The sequence below is a fragment of the Meles meles genome, chromosome 11 (assembly GCF_922984935.1).
Source record: "Meles meles chromosome 11, mMelMel3.1 paternal haplotype, whole genome shotgun sequence".
In the NCBI taxonomy this organism is placed as follows: domain Eukaryota; kingdom Metazoa; phylum Chordata; class Mammalia; order Carnivora; family Mustelidae; genus Meles; species Meles meles.
Window position 1 is genome coordinate 3190843 of NC_060076.1, and position 16029 is coordinate 3206871.

General features: G+C 63.2%; 2 protein-coding genes across 3 annotated transcripts in view; both read right to left on the reverse strand.

Annotated features, from left to right (window-relative positions):
* Positions 1-59: 59 nt before the first annotated feature.
* Positions 60-10378, reverse strand: CACFD1 (calcium channel flower domain containing 1). Its single transcript, XM_046021944.1, has 5 exons — positions 10180-10378; positions 7066-7138; positions 5471-5596; positions 2741-2848; positions 60-2303 (listed from the first exon to the last, which is right to left on the reverse strand). Exons 1-5 carry the CDS (start codon positions 10298-10300, stop codon positions 2213-2215), a joined length of 519 nt encoding a protein of 172 aa, XP_045877900.1. The 5' UTR covers positions 10301-10378; the 3' UTR covers positions 60-2212.
* A 364-nt stretch (positions 10379-10742) lies between these two features.
* The window catches only part of ADAMTS13 (ADAM metallopeptidase with thrombospondin type 1 motif 13), a 28556-nt gene continuing 23269 nt past the window's right edge, over positions 10743-16029 (reverse strand). For both annotated transcript variants that reach the window (XM_046021942.1, XM_046021941.1), the window contains 6 exons: positions 15084-15288; positions 14166-14475; positions 13489-13635; positions 13040-13216; positions 11807-11982; positions 10743-11220 (listed from right to left, as the gene is read on the reverse strand). In XM_046021942.1, the coding sequence (XP_045877898.1) occupies positions 11035-11220; positions 11807-11982; positions 13040-13216; positions 13489-13635; positions 14166-14475; positions 15084-15288 (1201 nt within the window). In that variant the 3' untranslated portion in view covers positions 10743-11034. The remainder of the gene's footprint in view (positions 11221-11806; positions 11983-13039; positions 13217-13488; positions 13636-14165; positions 14476-15083; positions 15289-16029) is intronic.

A 16029-nucleotide genomic window follows, 5' to 3' on the forward strand; every position in this document is an offset into this window, starting at 1 on the left:
CGGTCCCAGCCTGCTTGCCTGCGGCCCCGGGGGGAAGGGAACAGGCAGACCGCACAGGCGAGTGTACAGACTACACCAAGCTTTATTGCTCAAACGCAAGCTAAACACTGCGAGAAAACGAGGACCCCAAGATGACAGAGGCCAGACCCGTGGAGGCGGGAACAGAACCGGGCGGCTGGGCCCCTTCTGCCACCCGGACGGATGTTCCTTGCGAGGCGGCACCCCACACTGAGGGACGGGGTCACTGCTCCAGGACTGCTTCGCCCTGCTCGCTGGGAAACCCGGGCACATGACGGGTCCATCCCAGCTGATGACTCGGGCTGGGGGGGGGGGTCTGGCCCTGCCCCAGAGCCCACCTGACCTGCTGGGGTAGAGGTGCAGCCTTCCTGGACACAGCCAGCCTCTCCCCTGCAGAAGGAAGCCCCCGCCAGCGAGGCCCCTGCAGCGGGGCCAGGAGGGCTGGGCAGAAATGACCCCCGCATCCCACTGCCTCGGTAAGAATGAGCCAAGAGGGGCAGGCAGGGCGCTTGCTCCTCTCGGGAGGTAGACAGGTCTTGGAGCACACGCAGAGCACACACACACTCCTGCCCGCCTGGGGAGTATAGAACCCATAGCCCTTTGAACCCAGCGCGTGCTTGAGAAAGGTGGTCCCAGGGGACCCCTGAAGGCACGTGTCCCACCAGGCCAACCAGCTGCCGTGCCCTGGGGCTCAGCCTGGTGGGCTCTCTGGAAGGCCGCTGGGGGCCGCTGCTGAGCAGGAGCCCTGTGACATGTCCCTCCCGCCGTCCAACACTGACAAGCACCCCCCGCCAGAGGGGAGCTGTCTCAGGGAAGCAAGGATTTGGACACAGCCCTAGGGCTGCTTTCAACAAAGCAGGGCTGGGGCCGAGCTCAGGGCTGGGAGCTGGCACAGCCAGGGTCCTGGGAGAAGGAAGAGCAGAGCTAGACCTTTTCCACACCAACCCATCTGGCCCAGTGCCACCCGGGCTTGGCCGGGCCCCGCTGGACAGGCCTAGCAGCCGGGTGCTGGCCCCTCGAGCGGAGCCGTCCACAGGCTGAGGCGGACACACGCAGGGGACACAGGAATGCTGGCATGGAGGGAGGCCGGGGGAGATGGCGCACAGTCCAGGCAGGGCCGCCGCCTCGCACCATCCGCACAGGCCCTGCTCCCAGGTGGCCCAGGGACAGCTCGTGGTGGTGGAGGTAGCTGTGGCCTCTGCCCAGCTCTCAAAGGCAGGAAGCTCCCCGAAGGCAGGGTCGGGGGATAGGCCGGCAGCAATACTGGTGGGTTGAGCTGAGCCGTACTAATTGGGTTGGGCCACGGCTAACGTGGCAGGACCACACCAGAAAGGTGGACAAACAGCCCCACGGGACAGAGGAGAGCCTGCCCTCCCCACTTCCTCAGCACCAGGGCCTTGCGGGTTGGAGGGAGAACCTGGGGGCCCAGGCCGGGACCCGGGAGAAGTCTGCTGGAATGGCTTGTGCAAGCTTCCAGGGAGCTGGGGGAGGGAGCAGTCCCTACCTGTCTGGCCACTGCCAAGGTGGCTTTTCTGGATACTCAGGAAGCATCTCGGGAGTGCTGTGGGCTCCCACGGAGAACACAGAGGCGGGGAGGGGCCTGGGCAGTGGTAGGAGGAGACCATGGGCCATAGGACACCACTGTGCTGATGACGGGTAGACAGAAGGGGCCCAGGTGGCTCAGCCTACAAGATACTTTCTTGCCTGGAGAGCCAAGTGGAGCCTCACTCTGCCCAATGCCCGGGCCCAGGGTGACATGCCTCCCCACTCGAGACGAGCCCAGCATCTGTGGGGGAAGCCCCGCCCAAGCCTTCAGCAGGTGTCCCGGGGACTCCGCTGGCAGTGGGAGTCCGGAAAGGCACACGGCAGCCTGTTTCCTGCTGAGCTGGGCCAGCTGCGAGGAGTGGGACCAGGCAGGCCCCGCCCTGCCTCCAGCCCTGCGGCCTGGGTCACCGTCGAGGCTGCCCACTGTCACCACCAGTCTTCCCGCTGCGGGCCGAGGCCCAGCGCCGGGAGACACCAAGCTAGAGGGAGAAGACAGAAGAGGACTCCAGGTGTAGGGACAGGTGTAGGGGGGCTGGTGGGAGCCAAGCAAAGGCTCTTCTTCCAGGCTGTCCTTGAGGGTCAATGCTCCAGGCCTCATCCCTGCAGGACATGTCCGCACCGAACCAGAGGGGCGAGCAGGGAGCTCACATTACAGCTCCCCCTCCAGGGTGTCCGTGAGCTTCTCCTCGTCCACCTGCTGCTTCTGCTGCTGGATCCTGGCATAGGAGATCGCGTCGCCCCTGGGGAGAGAACGAGTCAGCATCACAGAGGGGAATCACCCCAGGCACACAGCCCTCCCTGCCACCACCAGATCCCTGGCCTGTGACCAAGGCACAACCTGCAGGACACCCTACTGGGCTCTGCTTTCCCCAGAGACCCTGCTGCTAGGACGGCAGACACGTCCCCGCTGAGTGACACAGGCTCTCCCAAGCCGCAGACCCGCCATCCCCGCTGTCGGCTGAGGCGAGGCACGGCCAGGCCACCGGAAACACATGAACCCTCCCACTCTCATTTCCTACAGCTGAACACCCTGGGGACGCTGACGAGCGTCGCTGACAGCCTCTGTGCCTCAGTTTCCGCAAAGGGATAACGGGGGCCCCACTCAGACCCTCCTCCCCGAGACTTCAGGAGGCAGGATGTCAAGATTCCTCCCGGGGGCCGGGGGAGGCACACGCACTTTTTGCCCAGAGCAGAGAGGCCATACAGCACCCCGGTGGCGAACGCAATGGCATTGCCCAGCAGCGTGGTCAGGGTCAGGCTGATGACGATGGGAATCACGGCCATCCTATGAGAAAGACAGAGGTCAAGGGGGTGCTCCCGCCCTGTGGCTGCCTCATCACTTCCAGACCCCCTTCCCAGACACCAGGGCTGGGGAGGGTCCCTGGAAATCAGTCCCGACACAAGTTCACGGCCAGGCTTCGGAAAGCCCTTAGACACACGTGCGCTTGTCTGCGAAATCCTGTGTACTTTCTGGGGAGAGGACGTAAAGCCTTCGTCAGATCGTTGAAAGGGTCTGTGGTACACAAAGGGTGAAACGGCACTGGGGAGTCCGTCTCCCTGTCCAGAAAACAGGCCGACCAGAAAATCTCAGGTCAGTCCAGCCCCTAGCGGCTTTGCGACTCAGCAAGTTCCTAAACTCCTCCGTGTTAAGGACATGATGCCCGGAACAGCGTCAGCACCAAACACACGGCAGCTCTCCGTACTGCGGTAAACCAGCCACATCCCCCAGGACGGAACCCAAAGCTGCAAGTGCACAAGGCCTGGGGTTTCCTGGTTGCCAGGTTCCCAGCAGGAGCAGCCCCAGCTCCGTCTGGTCCAGACCTCCTTCTGGCGCCACCTGGCGGCAGGTGTCCGCTCTGGCTCCAGTAGCCACGGGGCGGAGTCTAGGTGCTGGCTGGGATTCCCAAACAGGGGCGGCGGCCAAGGTTAGCCAGGCCAGGAAGACACTGTGCCTGGAGGGCCAGCTCTCTGTCCCGGGCTCCCCTGGGCCAGGCTGTCTGCCCAGCGGCCTCCGCTGCCCACGTGCACCCTGTACACAGAGAAGGTAAGGCTGGGCCACCCGCTGAATTCCACCTGACGCTCTCCGGGAGGGACAAGTGAAGGTGAGGTTTTACCGTGGTCATAAAACCCCGAAGTAATAGAAGAAAAGGAGAAATGACACACACGAAAAGACCATGGGGAACAATCTTCCGTCAAGACAAAGGCCAACAGGCTGGAAAAATATCTGCGAGGAAGGTAACAAAGCACCGGAAACCTTCCCTCCGGGAAACGTAGAACTTTCTAAGTAGAACGTTAAGATGCCAGTAGGTAAAAAGTAAACCAGACCATTTCCAAAAAAGAAAACGCAGGCAGCAAAAACGTCTGGAAAAACATCTCACCTCCCAGACCACGGACACAAATGTAAAATGGTGCCCAGCCCCGGGAGGCCGGAGAGGAGCAGAAACTCTGATCACCTCTTCGGGAAGCAAGGTCGTCATGTACTGAAGCCTCGCCGGTGACTGTGACCTTTGACCTGGTAAGTGCACGCTGCGAGTACGTCCCGAGAACAGCGGCACGGGAAGGGTTTGGGCGTGTTGCTGGCTGCCACGATTGGATCTGATGTGGACCCCGGTTTACAAGGTAAGAAAGGCGCGATGCGCACAGTGCAGTAAGCACTCCCATCGCCAGAAGCAACGTCATGAAGTCTTCATGGTGATCTTGAAAATGTTCGTATCACGATACAAGGTGAAAAAAAGCAGGACACAAATTTCCTTAGAACGGTTATAACCATGGCAGAAACAGGTTTACAAAGCCGCCTGCAGCGTAGCAGACCAAAGCTTACCAAAAGGTTCCAAGCAGTGGGGCTCTAATATTTTCCAAATCATTTGTAGCAAACAGAGGTTACTGTTCGTGCTTTTTAAATACTTCTCTTAAAAATAAAGACCGAGGCAAAGGACATGACGGCAGGCAGCACTGAGACCCCGCATTCCTCTGCGGTGGAAACCAGGCGGGAAGGGCTGTAGCAGGAATGAATGTGTGTCTGGTATTGTCACACCCCTGGCCTCGGGGCGCCTGGGGGCTCAGCTGGTTAGGCCTCTGCCTTCATGATCCCAGGGTCCTGGGATCGAGTCCCACGTCAGGCTCCGAGCTCGGCGGGGAGCCTGCTTCTCTCTCTCCTGCTGCCCCTGCTTCTACTTTCTCTCTCTCTCTCTCTTTCTCTCTCCATCAAATAAGTAAATAAAATCTTTAAAAAAAAAAAACAAACCACTAACTTTCACAAAGGGAAGAAACCTCCAGAATAAACATCTCCACTTTTCCTTCAAAGATAACCTAAATCCGAGTAACTACGGGGTTGCTCCCAGAAGCTGCTGGGGGCCTCCCATGCACCTGCACTGTTCTAGAAGCTTCTGTGTGGCGGGCACATCCTGGAATTAGTTCAGCCTCGTGACTCAGGTGGACAGGGCTGCATACGGAATCTGGTGTTAGGAGGTGGAAAGTCAAAGGAAAGCGTGTGGGAAGGTGACCGTTTCTGTTCTGCAACGCGCTCTCCCATCAGGGCACCCGGATGGGCTGCCCACAAACACATCCTGTGAACCTACCAGAATCTGGTTAACAACTCCCAAACGATGGGCCAACATCCCAGGCACCGCTCGCTTCTCTGGCTCAGCAGGCCGCAGGGCACCCGCCTCCCACGTCTGCACCGTGGTGGTGGGCTCGCTCCCGCCTCGCTGGGTCGCACTCCACACGGGCCGTGACCAGGGGGCTCTGCACGACGCTCTCCCTGCCTCCTCCTCACCCACGGTACCCCCCACCGCGCAGGCCACCAGCCATCGCCTGCCCTCCAGGTCCTTGAGTTTTGGGAAACCGTGTCAGGGGCCCTGGGGGGTTCAAGGTCCGCGCTGGCCCGGCCCTCCCCGGGGCCCCTCACCCGCAGTAGAAGACAGCCTTCTGCCAGGAGCGCAGCCGGTCCACCTTCTCAGCCACGGTGTTCGCGAACTCAATGAACTGGCAGCAGAAGGGCGCCTCGCAGAGCAGCAGGACGAAGGCGTTCATGCTGGAGGGCAGGGAAAGGGGGGGCAGGCTGACAGGCCTGAGGGAACGGGGGTCCCCGACACCCAGTACCGGAATGCCACTCTTCCCGTACCCCCCCACGTCCCCCCCTCGGGGCCTCTGCGGAGCCACCGCTCGCACACCAGCCCCCCTCACCGAAGCCGGCGCTCCAGAGGCAGGGTCGGGTCTTCCCGTCCCCCCTCCGTCCTTGACGGAGACGAGACCCCCGCGACACAGCGCCGCCATAAGCATACAGCGAGCCCCTCCACGCTTAGCCCTGGGCAGAGGGCCGGCCGCCGCTCGGCTTCTAGCATCACCCACCGCTGTCCCCTACACGGCCGTCAGCACGGAGAAAGCTGTCCCCGGCAGCGGCTTGTCCGCCAAGGACAGCCGGGAGCGGGTCAGTCAGGCCACAGTCACTGAGCGCCGACCGTCGGCAAGCCCACCCAGGGCAGAGGAAGCTTGGCAAGCTCTGCGGTGCAGGGTTCTCTCCCCCGGCTCCCGCCGTCCTGTGCTCAGGCCGGGACGGCTAACCCATGGGGACAGACTGAGGTGTCTGCTCCGGTCTTCGAGTTCCCCGTGACTGCGGCACAGTCACAGACACCGGGCCCCCATTACCTACCTCTGACAGCAACTCCAGCTGCGGGGGCCCCAAGAGCCCCCCGGAGCCCAGAGCAGGGACTCTGCACAACCCACACCAGCCCTGTCCCCCCGCCCGGCTCCTCCCCAGCCTCCCTCCAGTCCTCTCCTCCCAGCCCTTCCCCAGCCAGGCCTGCCGACATCTGGACTCCGCCCACTGAAGCCTCGGGCCAGCGCCTCGACCCCCACATCCCCCATGTGCCTCTGGGTGGCACCCCAGCCAGCCTCCGCCCCGGCCTGAGTTTTCTGAGGGCAGGGCCCCATCCTGTCCACCTCCTGCCCTTCCCCGCCAGGTCCCACCTGGGCACAGGCCACACTCGGGGCACAGCCACCTTTCACATGTACTGGGTGGCTTATATGCGGCCAAAGCTGCACTGTCCAGTGTCGCCCCTGCCTTCCCCTCCCCCGAGATGGAGCTACCCTGGCAGGAGACAGGCAGAGAATCCATCCAGGGCGCTCTTACCGCCTGATACCACGCCCGCTCTAATCCGCCCTGTCCGTGGCTTGACCACCCCGGTGCTGGGGCTCCTGATCCCAGCACCCGGCTCCAAGCCCACCCGATGTCAAGCTTCCAACCAGACCAGCCCTGAGGACCCCCAGAGCTCCCAGAGGCCAGGCCCAGGGTAGGAGACATGGAGCCGGCACGGTCTGCTCAGTGGACACTCAGGACACACTGGCGACCCCAGCCCTAAACCCAGTAAGTGCCTGGGTAGGTGTGCCCCTGGCCTGGCCCTAGAGAGAATCAGGAAAACAGAACGTGGCAGGGTATGAAGACGGTGAAGACCTGCACAGCGACCAGAAACCCACATGCCCCCGGTCCCACCGGCCACTCACATCATCCACACGCCGGCCGCGATGTTCAGAGGGCGGATGGTGATGCAGTTGAAGAGGCCCGAGACGGCGCAAGCTTGAAGCGAGACAGGAGCAGGAATTAGCAGGGAGGGAGGGACAGAGCCTGCCGGGAAGGACCCCCGGCAGACCCCTTCTGACCCCCGACGCTTGCTCCCCCCGACAGCACCTACAAGTCTCCCCTCTGCCATCCGAGACAAGTGAGACCAATGGAACCGCTGGGCGTCCCGTGAGGCTGCAGGCTCAGAGAGGGGAAGCAGTGGCTCCAGGCCACACAGCAAGGGTGCGGCTGGCTGGCTCGGAGGGTACCTCACCCTCTGTCCTGTCCATGGCTGGGAGGGCCTCTGAACCCCAGTCGTACCCGCACCCACCACAAGGTACAGAGGATCAAGAGAGACAAGAGTCTGGAGGGCTCAGGCCAGGCAGGCGCCACCATTCGTTGGGTTGGCCACACAAGCAGTCCTCTGACGCGGGAAATGTGGCTTGGATTTTGGTTGGGACAAGGGCTGCCTCTCTCGGAACAGAAATCGGGATCAGGGAGACCTGGGAGACCGTGCCATCTGTGACCGGCACTCTGGCTGAGGATGTTCTCGTCCCTTTTTTAGGCCTGTTTTCTCTCCTGCACACAGGACGGGCCACAGCCCGGCCCCCTCACCCCTGCAACACCAGGTCCTGATGCCCCAAATGGGGAGCCTGGCCCCGCGCTCCCGACCGCGCCCACCGGCAGGGTGTGCCACACCCACCTCGGCCTCCGCACACACCGCACACAGCAGCCGCCTCTGGGCCCGCTTCTCCCGGAACTCCCGGAGCCAGCAAGGCACTTCCGGGAGCCCTGGATCCCAGCCAGGCACCTAGCCCGGGCCCTAGCTGGGGTGGGGCTGGAAGCTGGGCCCTGAGGCAGCAATGAGCAACCAGGTGATTAAACTTGCAGCAGTGCCGGGGCACCTGATCCCTGGCTGGGCCTGGAATTCTCCCGTTGCTTTCCCTTGTGACCCTGTGCAGGCTGCGGGCGGTGGAGAAACCGGAGGAAGTGAGCCCGAACTGCAGAGGGACTGCCCTGTGTGTCCCCAAGGTCTCCTGAAAGGACAGAGACGCATTTTGCCTTCTAAAAGGAGACATTCCCCTTGGACATAGCACATAGGCTTTCAGGCAGCAAGGCGCCCCACCAGAGCCACGGACGGGAGTGTCCACAACACAGTACTGCTTCTGCCCGGCTCTCGGCTATGCCTGGGCTGCTCCGACAGCAGTCTACACCTGCGGCAGCCAGCACTTCGCCTCCAGCTCCAACCCTCCCCCCACCATCCTACCAACAGCCAGCCTTGGGGGAGAACCAGGTTTCAACCCGGACAGAAAGGCTCCAGTGAGGAGCCACGTAACAATCAAGGCTGGAAGATGCTCCTGGAGTTGGCTAAGTGAGGGAGGCATCTTTACCGTCCTCTTTCCTCCCAGCCTACAGCCTCTACAGGACTGTCGGGGACCCTGCGTAAATGCCCCTCTGAGGCCCCCACCGGCCAGGACAGCAACCCGACCCTGAAGTGACCAGCCAGAAGCACAGCCCTCACCTGAACTCCTGTTGCATCCCTGAGCCTTTTTTCTTAAGATTTTATTTTTAAGTAATGTCCACACCCAATGTGGGTCTTGAACTCACAACCCCAAGATTGTGGTTGTGCACACGCACACGCCACCCACTGTGGGGGCAGGCGCCCCTCATCCCTAAAACTCTTGCGAGCTTTGTGCTCTACCCCCGGGGCAGACTGTTTGGTATTTGCATAACGACCCCCTCCCCAGCAATCTTCAGCTGAAACTGACATTTCAAGGCAAGGCCACTAGCTTCTCCTGGCGCTTCATCTGTAGCCTCAGCACCCTGAAGTCCTGGGGCAGCCCAGGTACCCCACTTTGAGACCCAGAGCTGCATGGGATACCAGGGTGCCACCAGGGAGTCAGCAGGGCTGTGCATCCAAGAGGGTGCACGGGCCCCCCTCAGAACCGTTCTTTCTCCCCCACTGGCCTCCGGCACTCGCTAAGGGACCCCGCTCTGATCAGCAAGGAAAACAGCTAACCAAACTGGAGAGCATCTTATCTAGGGCCTGACCTCCAGCCACCAGTCTCTCCTCCAGAGTCAGAAACATGCTTGCTCCCCCAGCACTGGCGGGGACTCACAGGCCCTTCCGTTACCGCCTCTGGATAAGGGCCTGCGCTGCCTGAGCGGTGCACTCCCACCCCGGCACTCCTGAACCTCCTTCCGGCATGCACCCACCCTGCAGGGCTGTGGGGCTGGAAGGAGACCCTGAAAGGTGTTCCAGGAACTGGCAGACTCGATCAGGATCTGCCCTGCCCCAGCCCGCGGTGCCAGGCGGGCACTGGTTCAAGCCCGGGTAAGGTGCCCGCTCCTCCAGCAATCCCCAAAGCGAGGGCCGCTGGCAGAGGAGAGGAGAGCCCACGGTTCAAACACTGGACGCGCATCTGCGCTCGAAGACCCGCCGCAGGATCTTTATTTCACTCTGTAGCAGTCTGCCGTCCCGCTCGCGTGTCGCGATGTGCGTCGGGGATGGCGCTGGGAGGGGCGTGGAGGGGGGGTGGCTGAGGCCCAGCGGCCGCGGAGGGCACGCGCTGGCCTCCGGATGGACAGGGAGCACCCGGGAGAGAGGCCGCGTCCCCTCGGCTCACTGCCCGGCCCTCCCTCGGGGACCGCTTGCCCCCTGGCACCATCCGCCCCACGTATCAACAACCCTCGCCCGAAGGGGAAGACCGCTGTCGCCCCCACCCACGCCCAAGTCAACAGGTGAGGCTGCCTCCGGGCCGGGCTGGGCCGGCGCCCCGCCCCTGGGAGGTCTCGGAAACCGCCCCCCGGGGCAGAGGCCGCGGGTCCTCTCGCTGCGACGCGGCGGGGGGCTGCGACCCGTGCGCTCCCGAAACCTCCCCGGAGCCGCCCTGCCGGTAACCATAGCAACCGCCCGGCGTCCTCCTCGCGCGCTCCCCGCAGAGCCTCCCCCCACGCCCACCCAGCCCCTCCCCGCGGGGGCGCGCCAGAGGGGCGGGGCCGGATACGCATGCGCGGTGGGCGGTGGGACCGGCCCCTCCCCCGGGCCGGGTACTCACAGACGGCCCCCAGCACTCCCGACAGGCGACACAGCCAGCGGTACCACCACGTCATGCCCTCGTCCTGCGCGGGCGGCGCGGAGCTGACGGCCATCGCCGCCGCCCCGCCCGAGCCGCTCATGGTGCCGCCGTCTGGCGTCGTCTGCCGCCCTCACAAAGGGCTCCGGAGCCGGCCGCGTCGGCCCGGCGCGCTGCCTTGTGGGAGAGGCGGCCGCTCATTAGCATAGGGGGCGGTGCTCGCGGGGGGGGGGCGAGGGGAGCCCGAGGGGCTCGCGCTCATTAGCATAGGGGGCGGGGCGCGGTGGGCCTGGCGCTCTCGGTGGTCAGATCCTGACCCGCACGGGGCGGGGCTTCGCAGAGGATTAACAGGTGCGCCAGGGTCGGGCCCATTCTTGAGTCCACAGTCCCTTGTCCTCTCTGGGCAGCAGAAAAGACCTGTAGGGCTGGCGTGGGGCTTGCTCAGGTCAAGAGTGGATCTGGAGCCCGACCGCCAGGAATCTCGGCAACGCCGTAGGGTGTTTTCAAGCTAGATGGGTCAGGGTGTGTGAAGAACGCGCTGCTCGGACTGACATTTCGTTTATTGGTACAGAGAGGCCTTGTCAGGGAGTCCAGTCCCTGCTTCCCACCGCCCAACCTTCGGCATGTTGGAGGAGGCCCTGCGGAGGCCCTGCGGGAGATACTTAGGATTGGAGGGATCCAAACTGGAAAGCACTCAGAGACCAGAGTCAACCCTCTGGTTCGCCGGGCACCTAACAGGTGACGTAAATGTCAGCCTCCTTCCTGTCTCTTCCAGGATCCGGAGGAGGCATCCCACTGGGCCCACAGGTCCCTGGAGAAATGTCCTTGGAGAGGAAGCTAGATTGCGGCCCCGCCAGGCTCCTGCACCCTAGATTGGAGGGTCCAGTACCAGCCCCGCAGACTGGCATGTGCCTCCAGGAAGCCCTGGCTAAACTCCATCTCAGCCTGGCTTCCCTCTGACTCCCAGTAGAGTGCCTGCTGTCCACGGAATGTCATCGTCTTCAGGCTGTGGATGTCCCGGATCTGAGAGGAAAGGGGCAGCCCCAAAGGGCCAACCACAATGATAACTAGCTTGCATTCCTACACGGCATCATACACTCAGGGTCACATTTCATCTTCACACAACAGCCCTATCAGGAAGACACTATTACTCTACCCCGGAAACTGAGGTTCAGAGAAGTTGTCCTACTTCCCCAAGGACACACAGCCAGGGTGCTAGAGCTGGATTCCAGAAGCCAGGCTGCACGCACTGGGGGAGCTGATGCCCTGCAGAGGACAGTTCTCTCAGAGCACACGCACCGCGTGCGCGGAGGGACTGGCCTCTTCTGGAAAAGTTGAATCAGGGTCTAAAATTATGCTTCAGGCCTGGGTTAACCATCTACATCAGAAAAGGTCTTCTGTGTTTCACTCTTGTACAGAGCTCAATAAATGTTTGTTGGTGAGTAAGTGGAAGAAATTCTTCTCTCCTATTCTTTCACTAATGATTTTCAGGTTTTTGAGCAAAGTCGGGGGGTCCTCTAGTACAGCACCCCCGGTTCCCATCCCCGGAGACAGCTATCTCAAATCAGCGAAATTCAGCCCATTCCTGTCCCCATCCTGGTGGCCTTACGGAGATGTAGCTGGCTCCGGTTCCTGAGCCCACATCAGTGGTCAGGGCATGGATGGCAATCCTCGCCTGCGGGGCCACGTTAATGAAGATGCGGCAGCCCCCCAAGTTGCTCCCATCGGAACTCATTGAGGGGCTCACGATTTCACCCGAGGGTCCAAAGCGCTGCACGTCACAGTCTGCAGAGAAGAGCAGGTGGACGGGCGGGTGTGGACCATCTCAGATCCTGGGAGCCCCCAGAAAGACCACCAATGCCGGAGGCCAAGGTGGCTCACAGCTGGGGAGCAGTAAAGGGGGGCAATACGGTGGTGTTGTCAAGATCAGGTCTCCCACCCAGAAGCCGCCACTGAACCCCATCTCCACCACGCTCTGCAGTGTGACCCTAGGCGAAGGCTTTCAGTGCTCTGAGCTCCAGATCCCCCCTCTGTAGAGTGAAGCTAACAAGGGCAGATGCTGGGAGAGCGGTTTTTAGGACTCAAGCCACGTGTGAAAAGCGCTTAACACGGAACCTGTCACAAAGGCCACTGCCATTATTAGGAGCCCACGGGAGCCCTGCCTGCCTGTACCCCCCAGCCCCCAGGGAGCAAGAGCCCATGTGCAAAGGACCAGGAAGTGGAGAGCGGTGAGAAAGGGCGGCCAGCCTGTGCTCTCAGTAAGGGCGCTGAGAGATCGGGGACGGCGTCACGTCTCTGTAGAGGCAATGCCAGGGGGATCCCAGAAACCTCTGGAACTGGCTAGGGAAGCCTCGTTCAGCCAGACCGGGCTGTTGGGAGACAGCAAGTCCCCAGGGGCCTCTAGAGGGCCGTGGGACACCAGTGAGGACACCAGGGGAGCCGTGGGATGCCATTCCCTCCATGAAGTTGTGTGTGTGCGCGCACACATGTATAAGCGTGCGTGTGCACAGCAGCTCTGCAGGGGCTGAGCCAAGAGCACGGTGCACCAGAACAGGGCTCGGGGGGAGGGAAAGCTGCGCACAGAGGACCCTAAGGGTCTTGAAGGACATCAGGCCCAGGGTGGGGGTCCATGGTGGCAGCCTGAGCGACAGGGTGAGGATGTCAGGGTCCACGTCCACCCCTGTCGCTGCAAGGCCCCACGGAGGAAGGGACGCAGCACACATGCCGGGACCTCATCCTGGGGTCGGGGAGCCGGCGGGTCCTCCTCCATCTCCATGGGTGCCCTGTCTGCCCACCCGGCTGCCCTGCAGAGATCGAGGGAAGGCTCTGGCACCCCCCATACCTCTGTGGGGGGTTCCCGAGGCAGGCCGGCTCCCGTACCGCAGCACAACCCCGCCTTCAGGCCGCGTGCGGCGCTGCCTCACCACCAGCGTGTTCGTTTTGGAGCTGAAGGTTGAGCCAGACAGCTTCCCGCACGTCTTCCTCCATGTGAACCTATCCCAAAGCAGCAGCATGTCCCCTAGGAAGGGGCAGTGCGGTGAGCATCAGCAGCACGGAGCCTTGATCGGGTCCCTCCCATGTCCCGGCTACGTGACTCCCAAGTCCCCAGACACAACCTCAGTTTCCCCATCTGTGGAACAGGACCAGCCCGCGCCCGTCTGTGGATGGCCATGAGGACCCCAGGTGGGGTGGCCTGGAATCGTGCCGGGACAGGGGTAGCCGGGAGTTGTGCTCCCCAGCGCATAGCGGCCTGACGCGGGGCAGCAGCCGCGCACACGGCCCGAGACCTACCAGCCCTGCAGCTGAGGGAGCTCTCCAGGACCTGAAGGGTCACCACCTCACCCAGCGGCCGCCCAATGGCCACGGCACAGTCAGTCTGCCCTGGGCCTCGCATGTCAATGGTTCCTGTCGGCTCAAGGTGCTGCCGGCCGCAGGCACCTGGAAAGAGGGCAGGAGCACGGGTGAACAGGGCTTCCGGGTGGAGGACACCCCCAGCAGGGCAGGGGCGGGGGGTTCTGTGCTGAGGAGGAGCCTGGCAGGTGGGGGCTGGCATCCTCCCGGGCCCCGCCAGAAGCAGGCTTAGGGCAGGGGAGGGAGCTGCATGGGTCCCGGTGTCTCCATCCGGGGCCCAGAGCCACTTCTGGATGCCCTGGTGACAGGGAGGCGGTGTACACAGCAGGGCATGGAGTCCACAGACCTGGCTCTGACTCCATGAAACCTCAGGTTCCCTTTCCCTTGATGATAACGAGAGTGAGCTTGAGCTCTGCCAGTGGAAGCAAAGTCGAAGAGGAGGGCCGGCCCCGAGCACCACCGCCCAAGCCCATGCCTTCGGTCCGGTCGCACGCCTCCAGGGATCCACCCCAGGGGGTCCCACGAGGAGCTGGCCCCCGCTCTCCCAGTGGGGATGCCTCCGCCCACCCCTCCTGCAGCCGGCCGGCTGCCCAGACAGAAAGGTTGAAGAACATAACTGGGCTCAGCTGGGCCTTCCTGGAGCCCAGGCAGGAGCCCCTGAAGCCGGGAAGCTGGGGAGAGGAGGCGGGCCCGGGGCTGGGGCCACTCCAGAGAACCACCAGCAATGGCCAGGTCTGCAGCAGAGGCTTCCTGGCGGGGTGTCGGACTGGGAGTCCCCTGCCCGGTGCAGGGTCCGGCCCAGCAGCTCTGCACCGTGGCTGGCTTGGGCAAGTGCTGGCAGAAGCCGGCTGGCATGGGTGCCTGGGTCTGGGGTCCGATGCAGGCGTGACGCCGGTGCTGGGTGCCGTCTCCACAGGAGACAGAGCACTGCCAGGAAAGAGGAGAGGGAGCTGCAGCGGACCTTGCCAGAGGGCGTCAGGGACAGCAGTGACCCCGGCCACGTGTGATCTGATCTAATCTTTGCGCAGCCCAGGAGGCGAGCCCGTGTCTCCATTCCACGGATGGCGAGACTGAGGCTCAGCAGCCGGCCCCAACCCTGCCCTCCTGCCCTGCACTGCCCTCGTCTGAGTTCCCGTCTCTGCGACCCAGATGCCCAGAGTCCTCTGATTGATGCTGGCGGTGGCTGTCTGCTTGGCCCCTTCTCCGGCTCCACACCATGAGTGAAGGCCTCCAGCGGGAGACCTACCCCTATTTTCCTTAGTCTCTCTAGTACTTTGTGAGGTGCTGGACACAGGACGGCCCCAGAAAGACAAAGGTGTGGGACGGAGTCACCTTCCCCTTCATCTCCCGGTGTCTCCAGACCTCGGACCAGACCTGCCCCTCCCGTCTCGAGGCCCTGCTGTGTCTCCCATCTCTAGGCACCCGGCCACCTCCTCCCCCCGTACTCCTCTCAGGGGATCACAATGAGTCAAGGCCCCCAGGGTCCCCATGCGTCAGGACCCGGGGCGGACGTTCTCCCCAGCCCCAGCACTTACCTGTGTCCAGGAGCCGACGTGCCACCGGTACGTGCAGTCGGCGGTGACACAAGGGATGCCGGCCTGAGGCCGCACCTGAGCTGCGCAGGCCGCCCCCTCCACCTCCACGTCCTGGCCTCGGCTGAGCTGCACACAGGCCACGGAGCGCGTGGCAGTGCCGAGGCCACAGCTGGCTGAGCACGGGCCAAGGGACATGATTTTCCACCTGCAAGAGACCAAGGCCCGGAGCGCGGCCCTGAGCCCGGGGAGGGCTCACCGCGCCTCCAGTCCCCGAGTAACAGGGATGGGGGAGAAGATGCCCCAGGAGGAGGAAAACCAGTCTCTGCCCGGGTCAGCGCTGCCCGGGTTCATCTGTAACTGGTCAACAGATGGTCACAGCTGACGTCTATCAGAGCCGGGACCCAACCCTGGGAGCCCGTGCTAGAGGCTGAGGCCCCCACCGTGACACTGGGCCGCCTCCTGGCTCTGGGACGCCACCTCGCAACCATGCCTTCGGCGGGCCTGGTGCTGTTCTAGATGCTAGGGAGATGGACTGAACCGGACCGAGACCCCTACCCGCCCTTCAGAGCACACGTGCTTCTCCACCGGGGCAGTGCCGACCTCGGGGGCCAGCGACCTCCTGTCGTGGGGGCGTCTGGGCTGTTGGGATGTTCAACCGCCCACCTGGCCCCCACCCACTCACCGGAGGCCACTAGCATCCCCCTTCCCTAGCTGTGACCTTTAAAATGTCTCCAGACACTGCCACACGTCCTGTGGGAGGCAGAGTCGCCCCTGGTGGAGAAATGGGCCCCCCGCAGGCTCTGATCCCTCCTCTAGACCTCGACCCCACCTCTGGACCTCGCTGGCTTCAGCTGTTAGGTCCTGTGCCCCGGCTGGGACCACCCACGGCTCCACATCCTTCCTCCTCCCGGAGACCTCTCCAGCGCCCCCCACAACCACGCCTTGA

Bases quoted from the DNA above. Each gene is read 5' to 3' on its own strand.
- CACFD1 (XM_046021944.1), bottom strand. From the start codon at position 10,300: ATGAGCGGCTCGGGCGGGGCGGCGGCGATGGCCGTCAGCTCCGCGCCG. The intron at 5,597-7,065 runs GTGAGTGGCCGG...CCTGCCCTCCAG, and splicing joins GCGGCCGGCGTGTGGATGAT to CATGAACGCCTTCGTCCTGC. The intron at 2,849-5,470 runs GTGAGGGGCCCC...TCTTTCTCATAG, and splicing joins AAGGCTGTCTTCTACTGCGG to GATGGCCGTGATTCCCATCG.